Source organism: Silene latifolia, chromosome 11 (genome assembly GCF_048544455.1).
Source record: "Silene latifolia isolate original U9 population chromosome 11, ASM4854445v1, whole genome shotgun sequence".
NCBI lineage: Eukaryota > Viridiplantae > Streptophyta > Magnoliopsida > Caryophyllales > Caryophyllaceae > Silene > Silene latifolia.
The window spans coordinates 17,016,579-17,032,865 of record NC_133536.1 but is presented as its reverse complement, the minus strand read 5'-3'; the positions used below and the strand labels follow the sequence as shown (position 1 = coordinate 17,032,865).

General features: G+C 38.2%; 2 protein-coding genes across 2 annotated transcripts; one reads left to right on the top strand and one right to left on the bottom strand.

The window, feature by feature from the left end:
• Positions 1 to 1,693: 1,693 nt before the first annotated feature.
• Positions 1,694 to 2,271, top strand: LOC141611237 (uncharacterized). The gene is made up of 2 exons (XM_074429732.1): positions 1,694 to 1,899; positions 2,019 to 2,271. Exons 1-2 carry the CDS (start codon positions 1,822 to 1,824, stop codon positions 2,106 to 2,108), a joined length of 168 nt encoding a protein of 55 aa, XP_074285833.1. The 5' UTR covers positions 1,694 to 1,821; the 3' UTR covers positions 2,109 to 2,271.
• Positions 2,272 to 3,571: 1,300 nt separating this feature from the next.
• Positions 3,572 to 15,151, bottom strand: LOC141611236 (putative CoA ligase CCL6). Its single transcript, XM_074429731.1, has 19 exons — positions 14,711 to 15,151; positions 12,964 to 13,027; positions 12,751 to 12,840; positions 7,840 to 7,896; positions 7,471 to 7,519; positions 7,278 to 7,354; positions 6,925 to 6,961; positions 6,715 to 6,809; positions 6,412 to 6,576; positions 6,016 to 6,126; positions 5,821 to 5,908; positions 5,660 to 5,726; positions 5,476 to 5,551; positions 5,282 to 5,399; positions 4,876 to 5,121; positions 4,524 to 4,663; positions 4,244 to 4,426; positions 4,031 to 4,150; positions 3,572 to 3,824 (listed from the first exon to the last, which is right to left on the bottom strand). The coding sequence occupies exons 1-19, from the start codon at positions 14,869 to 14,871 to the stop codon at positions 3,777 to 3,779; spliced, it is 1,992 nt and encodes a 663-aa protein (XP_074285832.1). The 5' UTR covers positions 14,872 to 15,151; the 3' UTR covers positions 3,572 to 3,776.
• Positions 15,152 to 16,287: the final 1,136 nt, after the last annotated feature.

Genomic DNA, 16,287 nt, shown 5'->3' with positions numbered 1-16,287 from the left:
ACCGCCGACCAAGTCAAGACATTGAGCAAGGTCAAAGATATCCAAAGAAGTCAACGACTTAGACAGTCTAGCCGATACAACCCATCTACTGTCACACTGGTATCGGCGGCAACTAGCCACCGGGATACATATCCGCGTACTCATATCCAAGACCCTCGGCCGGCCTGCCATGGGTCCATCGGCCGAGGGTAGAACGGTCTTTCCACCTGCTAGCCACTTGGCCACTTGGCCACTACGTGACAAAAGGTGAAAGTCTATAAATACTCCTCAACCTTCATTGAGGAAAGGATCCACAATTTAACCTAAGAATCACTATTCATCTGGTAATATCTTCCTTATCTCTCTACAATACATCCTTAGCTAAGTAACGACAACTTACCTCTCTAAGTTTACTGACTTGAGCGTCGGAGTGAGTACGCTCGGCCAAAGCCGAGCCCTCAGTTTGTTCATCGTTTCAGGAGACCACAAGGAGGATTCAAGCAAAGACGTCACTCTACAAGCCACGGGTGGTAACAATACTTGCTCTGGAATTACACCCGGAACACCTACCTTCATCGGGTGTCGAAGACGGAGTTTAATTCTTTACTGTACTTCTTCTGCATCCTACGTTCCGTCTAGCTTACTCGTAATTCCATTGTTTTTGAGAATAGCCCGGTTCATCCTGCACGCTTCCTTCAGTTGGCAGAGACTTTACACAGCTTTCATTCACGCCTTCCTTCTTTAAGACATGAGGATCATCAGCTACGACTGCCATCTGTACTAGAAGGTACTAATTGCTCACTTCCCGCGCCATCTATTTCTTACTATCTGTGTATTTGCAGGATCTATATCCATAATGGCTACATGGTTACTGTCTCAACATCTGCTTCGGATAATTGTGACCGGTTTTATGTTCGTGCCCCCTCTACTCTTGCTGCATATTCACAGGCTTTACTCCAGCTTATGCAGCGACTGCATTTGGAATCATCGTCTTTCATCACCTTTTGGGTGACCTCCCGAAAACTATATTCAGTTCTGGCTCCTCAACAGCCAGTACCAATAGATGCGCGAAATTCCTTACTTGGAATTCGCCTTTTACTTCGTTTACATCGTAGTTGGTCTGTTAGCCTTGCTACTGGCTAAGCTTTATGTTTGCTTATGTACTGACTATATATTTTCTTTAATATATCGGTTTACAATTGTCGAAAAAAAAAAATATCAAAATTCAACTCCATTGCCATGACAAGTTATTGTACTTGTACCTGACAAAATCGAACCTATCCGAAAAAACTGACCCGAGACTCGAAATTGACACGAATTACAGCACTTGAATTGACTCGACCCCGAAAATAACCCAAGCTTTCTTGACCCGTAATAGATCCGACGCGTAATGACCCGATCCAAACCACCCAACCCAAAAATGACCCTACAAAATATAACTCTAATTGATAAAAAAAAAACTTAAAATTACTTTGCCGAAACAGACCCACCAATAGACCAAACAGACCTGTAACCCGAAAAGACTCGACCCGAACTAACCCGAAAATGTGACAAATCTGAATGACCCGACCCAAACCCAACCCGCCTAACCTGTTTGTCAGATCTACTTGTACAACCCATACCCACCACACGACCCGTAAAAACTCTATCTATGCCAGTTTCAATTGGGGCGAGTGCAATGCGATACCAGGGACATCAATACTCAATACTCAATAGTCAAGTATGCAATAAATCCCATGGCTTCGTATGTTTCTTCGGCAATTTGAAGTTTGATTGAACCCCAAAAATCAAAGGCTCTTGTTATTATTCATATTTCAACTTAATTCCCCAATTCATTGAAAAATGGACGCAAGGCAATTGCTTAAAGAAAAGAAGTTTTGGTTCGCTTCCGTCTTAATTGCCTGGGCAGCTGGCCTTCAGGTTTCTAATCCCTCCCATGTTTATTGTTGTGTTGGTTTATTTTAATCGAGTGTGAGAGTCATCTTGAATCTAGACGGTCTTAAATAAGAATTGATGTTTGCTTGTTTTCGTGGGTGTAGGGTCATATGATGTGGTTACAAAAGCAGGAATCTTTTCAGCAGAAATTTGGGAATTTGGAGGACAATGATGATAACACCACCTCAGATTGATTATTCCTTCTAGTTAGTCTTGTTTAAAACCGTCTTAAATTAAATTAAGTTTTTTTTTTTTTAGAAATTAGATAGATTGGTTGTCCGAGGAATGTTGTATCTGCTATGAAATTGAGCCTTCAAGGTCAATAAGATCAATCTGATAGATTATTTCTTACCCTAATTTTGATCTGTTTCTTTATTTATTTATGTTAGCTATAGATTGGTTGTCAATTGGATAATACAGTACTTCCTATGTTTGATTTCCAACTTACATTGCACACAAATTCTTTCTTAAAACCGTCTTAAATTAAGACAATCTGTCTTAACTTAAGACCGTCTTGAGTAAGATCAACCGTAGCGCACATAGCACAATATTCCTTGTAGTATTTGAGCAGTTGGAGCCTTTGATCCTTTTCGAGATCAAAAGGATTAGGCTCTAATTGAACTACCCGTAACTTCTCAAAATCTCGAACCTGTACACATAAAACATGTCTGGGTGCATAGTCGTAAAAGTGATGGCACATTTGCAGAAAAGAACCAACTGTGGAGAATCACATTCTGTGTGAGCTTCCATTACATTTACAAGCTACTACTGTTGAGGAAATGTGGGACACTTTTTCAGGCTGGAAATGGTCGGACTTTGCTGATTTTTTAGCTAGCCATATCTTGCAGACCGTAGCAAGCTTTGAACTTGTTCAGTTGTTCGTAATGATGATGAGGCAAAAGATAGCCTATTTTCGGAATCCTTATCCAGGGGGAGATTTCACGATTAAGTCTGTCAATCAGAAAGGACTCTCCGCTCTTTGATGGTAATTTTTGGCAACTTCCATGGAAAACATGCGCATCCCAACGCATGAGACTCTTCCTTTAGCTCCTTCTCCATGACCGTATACTGATCTGAGGTGCCCTGCATGTAATGCGCACGAGGAGATGACTATCCACCTGTTGAGTGTTGAGGTAATGTCCAGAGGCAAAGAAAGTATGGAATTTACTTCATTGAGCTATTCCAAATTCCCCTTCTTTCAATTTGCCATTAACTAGTTGGCTCACTGCCAACTTGTTTTTGGAAACTCAGTTTAACTTCGCATAATGGCCTACATTATTCACTGTCACTGTATGGTGGATTTGGAAGCGGCAAAATGAGAGAATTTTTCGCAATACTCAACGCGAATTTATTCCATCACAACAGTTTATTATACGACGACTTGAATAAATTAAGAGAGCATGATCAAAGATGAGTTCTTCTTTGGAGAAGGGATTATCAGGAGAAAAGAAATTCATGTAAGATGGGATTTCCTACCCTCTGGTTGGTGGGTTTTGAATGGTTGGAGCCTCAAGAGGAAACCCTGGTTTGGCAGGAGGGGGAGGCAATAGGCATCATTCGTAATGACGCAGGATGTTTTGTACCGGTTTATGCTGAGAAGCTTGGGACTGGTACATGCACTCGGGCAGAGTTAATGGCCTCTCATAGAACGAGGCTGTTTAAAAGTTAAAACACTTGGAATAGATGAAATGATGAATGTATTAATTTTGTTTGTTTACAGGCTTTCTTACATATATATAGCAACTATTTATAAAGATGTCTATTATCGACGAAAAGCCAACACAACATCAACACCATGTATCATTTAACTTAACATAACGGCCAAATACATTCCCATGCTAGCATTATATCGCACTCGGAATTTATGCCCTTGATCCCTTTGCTTCATTGTACATCTCATTGATGCAGTCCTGCAGATCCCATATAAAATCACACATCAGATAAATTACAGTAGAATGTTGACGGTCTCGTCTCTGTCAAGTGGATAATGCAATACTTCTGATGTTTGATTTCTCTTGCATAACAAAACATGAATTGGATGAATAGCGCGATAAATTCAAAATCTAATCCATCTGTCGGTTTCAAATTCTTTACTATCAGTAAATAGAAAACCTACCTTGTAGTATTTGAGCAGCTGGGGTCTTTTCAATTTGAAAGTAGGCGTAATCAGATCCCTCTCGAAATCAAAAGGATTAGGCTCTAAATGAACTACCCGTAACATCTCAAAACCTCGAATCTGTACACATAAAACATGTCAGGGTGGAGAGTCATAAAACTGATGGCACATTTGCAGGAAAATAACCAACAGGTCGGATTATGGATTACATACGTTGTGTTCTTTGCCAGTTTTATTGAGCTCTTCCATTAAATAATTCCTTGCCTTGGGACTTTTGCAAAGTGTTTTGAAATCTCCGGTTTCTTGATTACTTTCTGCCCAGTCTTCAAGTGCCTTTTTCTCAGGAACGACAACAGCCACTAGAAATGACTCAAAACTATTGCCGTAAACCCAAATCTGAGACAGAACATTGAGTTAACCAACAATAAAGTGATTAATTTCCAAAAGATAAGCATAGCTCTAATTACTATCGAGACTGTGAAGCTAAACTTACTGATGTTATTAGGGGACACCGGGAGTATACGCTCTCAATGTTCTCGACAGCAACATATTCTCCTTGTGACAGCTTAAATATGTTTTTCTTCCTGTCAATTATTTTCATGGAACCATCAGGCTGCCATTCTCCGACATCACCTGAACCGCAGCATTAGACATTTCACGTGTATTAACAGAGGAGTTTTTCAAAGTCCGTTGAAGGCTAAATGTGCAGAACCCATTCGACAGATGAGAACCCATTGAGTACCAGCAAACAGAAAGAATGACCAAAAGATGAATGCTGCGGAGGATGACAGCATGGTAGTAAACTAATAACACCGCAAATTAGTGTAACTCGGTTTTTCTGTTACCTGTATGGAACCATCCATCTACAATAACTTCATCAGTTAGATCTTGTCTTTTGTGGTAACCAGAGAACATTGTTTTGCCTCTCAAACAAATTTCTCCACGCGGTATGTTTGACAATGCATCGTAGCCCATCTCTGGAACTGATTCCAGTCTCGCTTCTATGGTAGTCAAAGGCACACCAACTGAGCTGATCATTGAGTACACATTCGCGAATGATGTGAAACTTCCTCCACAGCTTTCAGTGAGACCTATCCACGGATAATGGAATATGCTTATGCTTCAGATATATACAAATATTAATAAAATTGTTGCATACACACAAGACCTTCGGAAAGCAAATGAGCCACCAAGTACAAAAACTGTGGAAATTGAAATCAATACTGAGTCGGCAGAAAGATCATGACTTACCATACCCTTGTGTTAATGGACAGCAACAAGTGACCCTCAAGAATTCTTCTACATGACGTGGCAAAGGTGCGCCTCCTGAAAACATGAGTCGCAGACGTCCTCCAAAGCTTTGTTTAATCTTTGCAGTTCAGATATGTTGGATAAGTAAGTTATTGTTCATTACAGTGAAGGGATAAGAAAAGAAGAATTTCAACCTTACTAAAAACAACTTTGTCTAGAAGGGGAGCTGCTTCATCTTGGCGTAGTCCCTTCTCCATATTCCTCAGCTTACTGTTTTGAGGTTAATCGGTCAGATATATGAAATGTTGAAACGAACACACGGTGCATATTGAAATGGTCGAGAATCATAGAAGAAGAGATATGACTGTATGAGCATACTAGTTATAGGCAAAGTCAAACAGTCCCTTTCTGAGTAAACCGCTTGATGAAACTTTACTCAATATACCTGCGCAGGCCAAACAAATAGAGACAGACGAGACTCTAATATGTATCAGAAATGGAAGCAAAGCTTGTTTTTGATTAATGTGTCAGAAATTAACCAGAATATAAACGGTCAAAAACTCTTGGAACACCACAGAAAATAGTTGGCTTCAATTCTTGCAGGTCCTCTAACAAATACCTCACATCCTGCAAGTCAAACGCAGAGGACGGGGAGAACTTTTATTAGTCGTAGTTCTGACTTCGGAAGTCTCTACTGGTTTACATTTAGGAATTAGCTATGCAGAAGGACTTACTCCCTGCCAAAATCCTATAGAAGCTCCCCTGGAGATGCTAAATGTTTCCATTATCTGGTCAAATATGTGAGCTAGTGGAAGAAACGAGAAGAATACATCGTCTTCTGCAAGCTGTAATAAGAATATACAGTTTCATTATCGTACTGAAATTGCCAGAAAATAGTCTCTTTGTGTCGCTAACACATGGGGTAAGGCTGCATATATGGGAAACCCCCTCTACATGATATTATATGAAATTCATTCACGCTTTTGTTTATTTTAGACATCAGAGAAACTGAGAAGTGAAGCTGATAAATTGATAAAAGAATCATCAAACGTTTCTGAAACTTATTTATGCAACTAATCCAGTCAAGTACAAGGGCCATGATCTATTAGCAGTGAAAGAATGACTTGTACCGCTTTGTCTGTCTCTGCAAGAAGGTAATCCATTGAGTAGACCTCTGCAAGGAAAGCTTCATTGTGTAAAATCACCCCTTTTGGTTCACCTGTTGTTCCACTTGTGTACATTATTGTGCAGATGTTGCTCTTTTGTTTTACAGGAAATTCGCCATCTGTAGTTCCCTGAAATTATCGATACAATTTTTTTTAATGCTCACTAATCTCATCTACTATGTGGAAATAAGCTTTCTGATATCATCACATAATCTTTCAGGTATTACTGTACCGAAAAACAGATTTAGGTGAAGACGACTATTTTACCAGTTGTGCGAATTCTTCCCAGGAGAAGCAAGACAAGCCAGCATCCTCAGCTTCCTTCCTTTGTGTGCTAGAAATATCACCAAAACTAACAATTGCTGAAAAAAAAATATTAGACTTATCTCAGTTTCAACATGAGATTCAGAATATAATTCGCCTCGAGTTGCAAATGACAGTATACTTAAATGGAGAAACTTTCTCCAGTTTACATACTTTTGAGGCAGTCACACTTTGGTAAGCAAGCCAGCATCTGTACAAGCACCAAAAATAGGATACGGGTTACTATTAAGAATGTGTACTAAGACATAAAATAATGAAGGAGCAGAACAAAATAGAGACGATGGGGGTCAGAATATCGCGTCATGCTACAGTACTCAACTTTCACCAGTCTCAGACACTCATTACTCAGAATAAATGTAACGTCTTACGAATGCTGAAAGCCTGTAATAAGTATCTGAGTTTCATGGACACTGACATTGGATGTAATATTTTCTAAATTAATATTTTATACATGCACCTTAAGCTTAACAAAGATAAGATAAAGAAGTGCAGTAATTGGATCTTACAGATGGTATCTTTTTCTCCTGAACAAAAACAATGGAGACTTCAGCGTGGTTGACGATGAACTCAACTGCATTAGCACCTGCATACATTATTGCAGAATGATGTCATGTATGTGATGCATCAATCGTCTAATCTGTCAAACCAGTAATTAACATCGAAAAAGATAAGATAAGTACAAGGAAAGAGATAGCATACCAAGCGTGTCATACAGAGGCACATAAGATACTCCTTGGCTGTTACAAGCCTGAAAAATTGGTAAGCTTACTAAGTCAGTCTACTTCATTAAAAACAAACTTCGGGTTCACCATTCATATCGCCCAAGACAACGTGCAATGTAGGACATAGTGGATTTGTGTAGGAGAGGCTGAGAGGATTTGTAAGCCATAATGTTTGAAGCCAAGGGAATGTAACTCAAAAGATATGAACAGTTTGAGATACTGTACAACAGAAAGAGACTCGAGTAAAAGTATGTTGAGGGTAAGTCCGAGTTTAAGTACTCATTTATTACAAAGCACACGAATGAATGAAAGTAACAAACCCTAGCCGTAAATCACAAAGCTGTACCTCCATAGAAATGATCCACTCGGGGCAATTGGCCCCATAAATTCCACATCGACCACCCTGCAAACAGCATTCAGACTTTTAATCAGATCAGCATTCAACGGAATATAATTAGTCTCAACTGCGGCAGCATACAAATTTCTGAGTTCTGACATCCTTATAAACGTAGGATCATCATCATCAACAACAACAACAACAACAACATCAGAGCCTTAATCCCAAAATGATTTGGGGTTGGCTGACATGAATCATCCTTTAGAACCGTCCATGGATGAACGCACACCTCAAAATGCGAAAATATAAAAAAGGAAAAGTGAAAAACAGAAGGGGAGTGAAACATAATACAAAAGGCAAGTTAAACTTATAGGTTTTAAAATCGAAGTCCGGATTTCTACAAGGAAGCCAAGTTAAACTTATAGGTTTTAAACGTAGGATCAATGGATCATCATCTTACAAAAAAATGTGCATCTTAATGCATTTAGGAAGCCATGCAATGGGAAATACCAATCAGTATACAGCCATTCTACAAGGATACTCCCTTTGCCCCGATCATTTGTTGTCATTTTCCATATTGGGTGAGTTGTTGTCCTTTCTATTTTAAGAATGAATTTGATGAACAATTTGATCATTCACGCTCAATTTATTCCACTTGTCATTTAGTAATTGGCCCCTTCCTCTTTCCTTGGTCTTTGTTTCAAAACCAAAGGACACCTAATATGATCCCCTTCCCTTCTCCCTTGCAACGGCTCCTTGCCATACATAAGCCCCTTGTATATTTACCTTATTTACATGATTTATAGCTGTTGTAGATTATTCTATTTCCTTGTATATTTTCATCCCACAAGTATATATATATGTACATATCATATTGTAAGAAACACATCAATAAAATACATTCTATTATTCTCTATTGTTCTCTATGCAATCTTCTATTCTCTAAATTATAATATGGTATCAGTTTCTAGGTTATTCTTATTCTGAAAATAAAACAAAACAAACGTTCATCTTCTTCTCTGCCTCTTCACCATGACTAATTCTACTGATTCCTCTCAAACTTCGTCTTCAATCTCGGTTTTACAAGTTGAAAACCCAGGCACAAAAATCACCCATGTCACCTTCAATGGAAATAATTATGATGAGTGGGCTCGCGCTTTCCGTCTTGCTCTCCTTGCTAAAGACAAGATGGGTTACATCGACGGGTCCATCACTAAACCCTCTGAATCCGCAACCGACTTCAAAATCTGGCGTTCTACTAACGCGCTGGTCACTGCCTGGATCTTTGCTACCATCACACCCGAATTAGCCAAATCAATCTCTTGTCGTCCCGAGGCTAAGCAAGTATGGGACAATATTCGTCAACGTTTCAGTCAAGATAATGAAGCCCGCATCTACCGATTGAAGGCTGAAATAAGTGCTTGTCGTCAGGCTCCCACGGAGTCCATCCTGACATACTACGGCCGTCTCACCAGTCTCTGGGACGAATTGTTGGAGCACGACCCCATACCCTCCTGCTCTTGCAAGTCGTGTCCCTGTGATTGGGTTACCATATTTGATTCTCGTCGCGAAAAGGATCGAGTTCGTGACTTTCTGATGGGACTTGATGATCGATTTGCCACTGCTCGTTCCCAAATCATTGGTATCACTCCTCTCCCTAACCTTAATCTTGTTTATAATCGCTTGCTTCAAGAAGAAGGGGTTCATTCCCTGTCTAAAATCGCATCTGACACTCGCCCCGAACCTATGGCCTTTGCTGCCAAAGCAAGTTATGGGTCGAAAACTGGTAGGGGAGGGCATCGGGATTACCAATCTGACCGTCCCAACACCTCGACAAACAATTCCACCAATACCCGTAACACTAATAATCCCAATCGCCCCTACTGCATCGTATGTCAAAAACATGGCCATTACTTACGTACATGTTAGAGTGTCACGGGAAATTGGCCCGAATATTGGGGTGATAGACCCCGTGACCGAGTTTATATTGATCCTAATGCTACGGATTTGAGCGAGGCTGTCTTTGTTCCCGATCCTCGTCGTGCTAAGCAAGACCGTAGCAAATCCAATGCCACGGCCAGCAGCAATCCGCGTGCTCACATGGCTTCGGCCACTGGATTCCCGCCTGGTAATGAAGCTTCTACCTCTCGCTCTCCTCTTAATACGTTTGACAGGATTGATTTTAACACGCTTAATGCTCGGGAACTCGAGGAATTAAGCCACATGTGGAAGAACCGTAAAACTGAAAATCAGGACCGTCTGAGTGGTAAATTTTCTATTCTATCTTGGATTATTGACACCGGCGCATCACACCACATGTCGGGTTGTCTGTCTCACTTTACAAATTTACATCCTATTGAACCTTTATCTGTCGGCTTACCAAACGGTGATTTGGCCATTGCAAATCGTAGTGGCGATATTTATCTTTCTCCTCGTCTTATCTTACATAACGTTTTATATGCCGAAAATTTACAATGTAACCTTATTTCTGTTTCAAGCTTATTATTGGATACATCTCTCACTATTCAATTTTCGCAACAACTATGTTTAATACAGGACCGTACCTCGAAGATGGTGATTGGTGCGGGTGAACAGAGCGAGGGGCTTTACTACCTAAAAGGTGTTCGAGATGACAAGGTACATGCTTATACCATTGGCAACCTCGACACAATCGAGCTATGGCACCGTCGGTTGGGCCACCCGTCTTCTAATATCTCTCGCTTTCTTCCTTTTATTAACAAATCAAACTCTTCTAAATCTCTTTTTCATAGTAAACATTGTGATGTCTGTATTCGCGCTAAACAAACTCGCGCCCCTTTCCCTTTGAGTTCGAACATTGCTGCGGACATTTTTGAACTTTTACATTGTGATTTATGGGGCCCATACTCGGAAAATGCCTCATGTGGGTCTCAATATTTTCTTACTATAGTTGATGATTTTTCTCGATCCACGTGGGTATATTTATTGCGACGTAAAAACGACACTCGCCAAACCTTACTTAATTTTTTTGTCATGGTTGAACGACAATTTCAAAAGAAAATCAAAATTTTACGAAGTGACAATGGCAATGAATTTACTTGTCTTGAAAAATTTTTTCGCGAAAATGGAATTATCTTTCAAACTTCGAATGTTGACACTCCTCAACAAAATGGCCGAGTTGAACGTAAACATCGTCACATTTTAAACGTAGCTCGCGCTCTCCTTTTTCAAGCTAGCCTACCAATATTTTTTTGGGGTGAATGTATCTTAACTGCAGTCTATCTTCTCAATCGCACTCCGTCAACAATTCACAATGGTAAGACTCCATATGAAATGCTTTTTAACAAACCCCCACCTATGAGTCATATTCGTACGTTTGGGTGTCTTTGCAACGCCAAAAACATTAATAGGTCTCGTGATAAATTTGCTCCCCGTGGCCGAAAATGTGTTTTTCTCGGATATCCGTTTGGCAAAAAGGGTTGGACAGTATATGATCTTGATACAGGCACCTATTTCTCATCTAGAGATGTCGTTTTTATTGAACACGAGTTCCCGTATCAGTCCTTAAATATTCATGACACACCACCCAATGCATCACCTTCTCTCGATGAAACTCTCCCACCCATCGAACACCTCATCATTTCAACACCTTCTACCAACCCGCCTTCTACACCCGCCACAAACACTGACCACGCCACCACTCCCTCCACCACGTCTGACCCACCTCCTACGACAGACTCCACCACGGACCCACCCCCATCCACGACCGCCACTTCTTCCTCCCAACCACAGCACACACCTAGCATCGATTCTATGGGAAAGGGACATCGTCCCAAAATTCCCAATTCTCGCCTTAAAGGTTATGTTCGACCTCCCATCGGCCCCTCGACTCATCTCGCTCACGCATCATCACCATCCTCAGGTACTCGATATCCTATCTCTAATTTTCTTACTTATGACAAGTTTTCCTCTAACCACAAAGTTTTTCTAGCGGCCGTGACTGACAATCACGAGCCAAGTTCCTTTAAAGAAGCTATGCAGGTACCTCACTGGCGCGACGCTATGACACGTGAAATTGAAGCTCTTGAACGCAACAACACGTGGACTCTTGAACCTCTTCCACCCCACAAAAAGGCCATTGGCTCCAAATGGGTTTTCAAAATCAAATATCATGCCGATGGATCCATTGAGCGATACAAAGCCCGTCTTGTCATCATGGGAAATCGACAGGTAGAAGGGGTCGATTTTCAAGAGACCTTTGCTCCTACCATCAAAATGGTTACGGTCCGTACCCTACTTACCATCGCCGCATCAAAGAACTGGGATGTCCACCAAATGGACGTCCATAACGCTTTTCTCCATGGCGACCTTCAAGAAGAAGTATATATGAAGCCACCACCCGGGTTCGACACCAAAACCGATGGCAAGGTTTGTCGTCTCCGCAAGTCTCTCTATGGTCTTCGTCAAGCTCCCCGATGCTGGTACGCCAAGCTCGCTTCCGCTCTTAAACAATATGGGTTTACCCAATGTCCTTATGATCACTCCCTTTTTTCCATCATAAAACCGGGCACCTCGATACATGTCAATTGACCAGGACGGAGGGATTATAAAGTAGCAAAACATAAGCATTGTTCAGCATTTTACATGCAGAATTTCTGTCTTGCTTAGTTCAAATATCATACACAGTGACATTCAATGGCGTAACCAGGATTTGCAGCTAATTGACGAAGTTTTTCAGTGCGACATACAGTTAATTTAACCAGCATTTGCAGTAGGCGAACTACAAAAGAAAAATCGGAAATTTTAACTAAAAGTTTCAATTTTTGCTCATCCCTTGGGGGGTGATCGCCCCTGCTAGCCCTCCTTAGCTCCGTGACACGGACCCGTAAAGCAACTGATACTACAATGCAGTATGAATAAGAAGAGTGGAATTAAACTCACAGGATTAACACCACATTTTCTGATAGCAGACCCAATTCTCACAGCTGAATCATACACTTCTTTATATGTCACCCATTCATATGGACCAGCCTACAACAATTAAAAACATCAAACATTATGATTTAGTATTCTTTTTTGGAATTTATAAGACGGTTTTATTCGATAATTTGAGTTCGGAAAAAATGAGAGAGCAAAATAATAGAGTTGAGTAACCTTTTTATCAATGATTTGGCGACGACCCAGCATAGGATTATTGGGGAATTTCTCCACTGATTTGCTGAAATCATATTAACCCACAGATTATATCATCGTCCGTGATTAAATGTGTATTATGTCCTCTCTCCGTGTCAATTATTTGTTTACCTTTTATTAAAGCGCAAAAGTGGTAATTAAGCCCCTTAAGTCAGTTCAATTGTGAAATTAGGCCCCATAAGTTTTAGTTGGAGCAATCAAGCCCCGTAGGTTTCACCAAAAGTGAAATTGAACCCCATTTTTATAATCTTCACAAGAATTTTAATTAAAAACATTTTATATTAGTATTAAACAATTTATTATATAATTAAAAATTACTAATTACAACTTTACGAATTTCTACATAATTTATTAATCATTGAAGAGCACTTTTACATACATATTTATTAGATTGTTTATAATTTATATAATATTCATACATATATAATAAAATGTCTATATACTATAAAATTCAAAATAAAACAATTCTCAATATTTAATATAAGTATAAAAGTTCTAAAATTATAAAAGAAATATTTTATATTTGATAAATTGTATCAAAAGTGATTTTAATATAAGAATTTGGTGAAAATTATAAAAATTGGGTTGAATGTCACTTTTGGTGAAACTTAAGGGGCTTGATTGCTCCAAATAAAACTTATGGGGCCTAATTTCACAATTGAACAAAGTTAAGGGGTTTAATTACCACTTTCGCGTTTATTAAAGTAATGGAAAAAAGGAACACGCATATTGGGACCGGGGAGGATGAGAGGATCGTACAAGTAATAAGTTAACCCATTAATTCGTTCTGCATAAATTATATCACAAATTATATATTTGGTTTTCTTCTTTCTTGACTTTACACAAACTTTTAAGACAACATTTCACTTTAATGTGAATCATTTACGTATTACATTAAAAACATTTTATTTTGAAGTATACATTAAAAAAATAGTTTAATTTCTAAAAAACCAAAAATAACAAATTCACGGGTGTTACACTAGTTTTAATAATTAAAACAAAATCTTAACATTATATTATAATTCTCAATAACTATAAGTTGAATTGCAAAAACATATTATAAGTTTATAGACGTATTAACTATTAAATATATATATATTTATAATGATTAAATATACGATATAATATTCATTCTCAAATTTTAAAAACTAGTTTGATTTCTAAAAAAAAAAAAAAAAATCCGTAAATTTTCACAGGTGTTACACTAATTTTAATACTAACAAATACAAACATCTTAACATTATATTATAATTGTCAATAATTATAAGTTGAATTGCGAAAACATATTAAAAGTCAAAAATGTTATTTTTTTTAACTTAAAACTACCAAATGAGAAGAGAAGGCTATTTCAAATGGAGTACTAATTCCTTGTTTAGTGGTCCTTTAATGTTTTTTTCGTAAATGGAGATATAAGGGCGATTCTAATGATTTTTGTTGATAGGGTCCTTTCACAAAATACATATAATTAAACTACGTCGTGGATTATTTTGTTGACACAAAACTCATGTGATCGTCATTATATGAGATAATGACAAGTATTATTCCTTTTATCGCAATCAATTCATTAACTTTAATCTTAATTCTCTTAAAGAAAACCGATAATAAAACAATTGATCGAAAATGAGAGGAATAAAATTTATGCTTTATTAATATTAGTACGTAAATCATGTGATTTTGTCTAAAACAATAATGTCACTTAACAAAATACCTGAAGAGGTCCCAAGGAGAGTCTAACCCATGAGGAACACCAGTAAGCCCATCTTTCGCGTAAACACAGCGATACACCGGCCCTGCAGACGGTTTATTCGCGGTTGCTTCCCTCGATTCACCCACTTTAACCGTGTACATTGCTATTTTCCCATTTACCATATTATCAAAATGTATGTCACAATAATATAATTGATATATTGATCAATGTAGTATGAATTTAGCTAGAGAAGTAACTAAGTAAGCAAGCAAGTGGATATTGGGAGTATTGAAGTGAGGGGATAGAACAAGAGGAAATGGGAGAGGTAGTTGAAGTTAGTAATAGCAATAAATTTACTAGCACAAATTTATGGTTGAGAATTTGGGATACCTCAAATTTCTACGTACCATGCACTACACTACATACCAATCAATTAGGAGTTGGGAGGTGGTGCATTAATTTGGTGTATGTTGCACCATATCATCATTATTTATACAACTGGTCATATCCGTTTTAAGGTCACGTTTTTTTTGGGGTTGAATGAAGCTGAATTGAAATGAGTTGAAGTAAGCTGAACTCAATTAAAGTTAGCTAATTAAGATGAATAATGAAGCTGAAATAAGCTAAGCTAAGCTAAACTGAGCTAAGCTGAGTTAATCTGAACTGAAGTGAGTCGAACCAAGCTAAATGAGAACTGAAATTAAGCCGAAAAGAACAAGCCTAACTGGGAAATCAATGGTATATATAAATGATAAATTATGGTATGGTGCAACATACATGTAGAGAGTTTGTCAATCCCTTTTTGATCTGCTTCTTGTCTCATTTATCTATTTGAGTCGTTTTTTATTTAAAATGGGTAAGTACGTTTTAAAGAAGAATTTGTGTCATTTATATGTTGAGAGTAATAAAGACAACTTTGTAGTCGTAACGACTTGTATTTGCGTTCAATTCAAGTAATGCAAATTAAGGTTATGAGTTCGATCGGGGTAAGTCGTGATAAGTCTGATCTTACTCTAATTGGAAAGGTTGTTTACGTATATTCGATTTGTGATAATGTTATGCTTGACTCATTTAATCTTATAGTAAGTAGTATGTATTGTCTTTTTTGTTTCTTTGCTCATGAGATGTGTTTTATTGTCAAGAAGACCTAACTTGTTTACGTGCTTTGCTTTATGGTAGAAAGTCTCATTGTGGAGGTAATGCATTTCACATGATGTTCAATTCCATTTCATATGAATTACAAAAATGATGTTTGGTTGAATATTTTTATTTTATATTTTTGTATGTCAGTGAAATTTGAGAAACAGGATTGTACATCAGATGTACTACATCATACTTAATGACTTTTTGAGTTTTTGTGTATTTTTTTCGAGTACTATAGAGTTTATAAATTACATTTTAGTTTTATGATGTCAAAAATCAAATTTTTTTTGAACTTATATGTAACTTTTTTTTGAGTTATAATGTAACTTTTTGAGATTAAAGTTTAAGTAAACAAACTAAAAAACTTTATTGTTCCGGGTGTAATTCCGGAGCAGGATTTGTTACCACGTAAGCTTGTAGAATGATGACTTTGCTTGACTCTTCCTTTCGGCCTC

Bases quoted from the DNA above. Each gene is read 5' to 3' on its own strand.
- LOC141611237 (XM_074429732.1), top strand. From the start codon at position 1,822: ATGGACGCAAGGCAATTGCTTAAAGAAAAGAAGTTTTGGTTCGCTTCC. The intron at 1,900-2,018 runs GTTTCTAATCCC...TCGTGGGTGTAG, and splicing joins CCTGGGCAGCTGGCCTTCAG to GGTCATATGATGTGGTTACA.
- LOC141611236 (XM_074429731.1), bottom strand. From the start codon at position 14,871: ATGGTAAATGGGAAAATAGCAATGTACACGGTTAAAGTGGGTGAATCG. The intron at 5,552-5,659 runs GTATGCTCATAC...ACCTCAAAACAG, and splicing joins TTTGACTTTGCCTATAACTA to TAAGCTGAGGAATATGGAGA. The intron at 5,122-5,281 runs GTAAGTCATGAT...ATCCGTGGATAG, and splicing joins TCCATTAACACAAGGGTATG to GTCTCACTGAAAGCTGTGGA.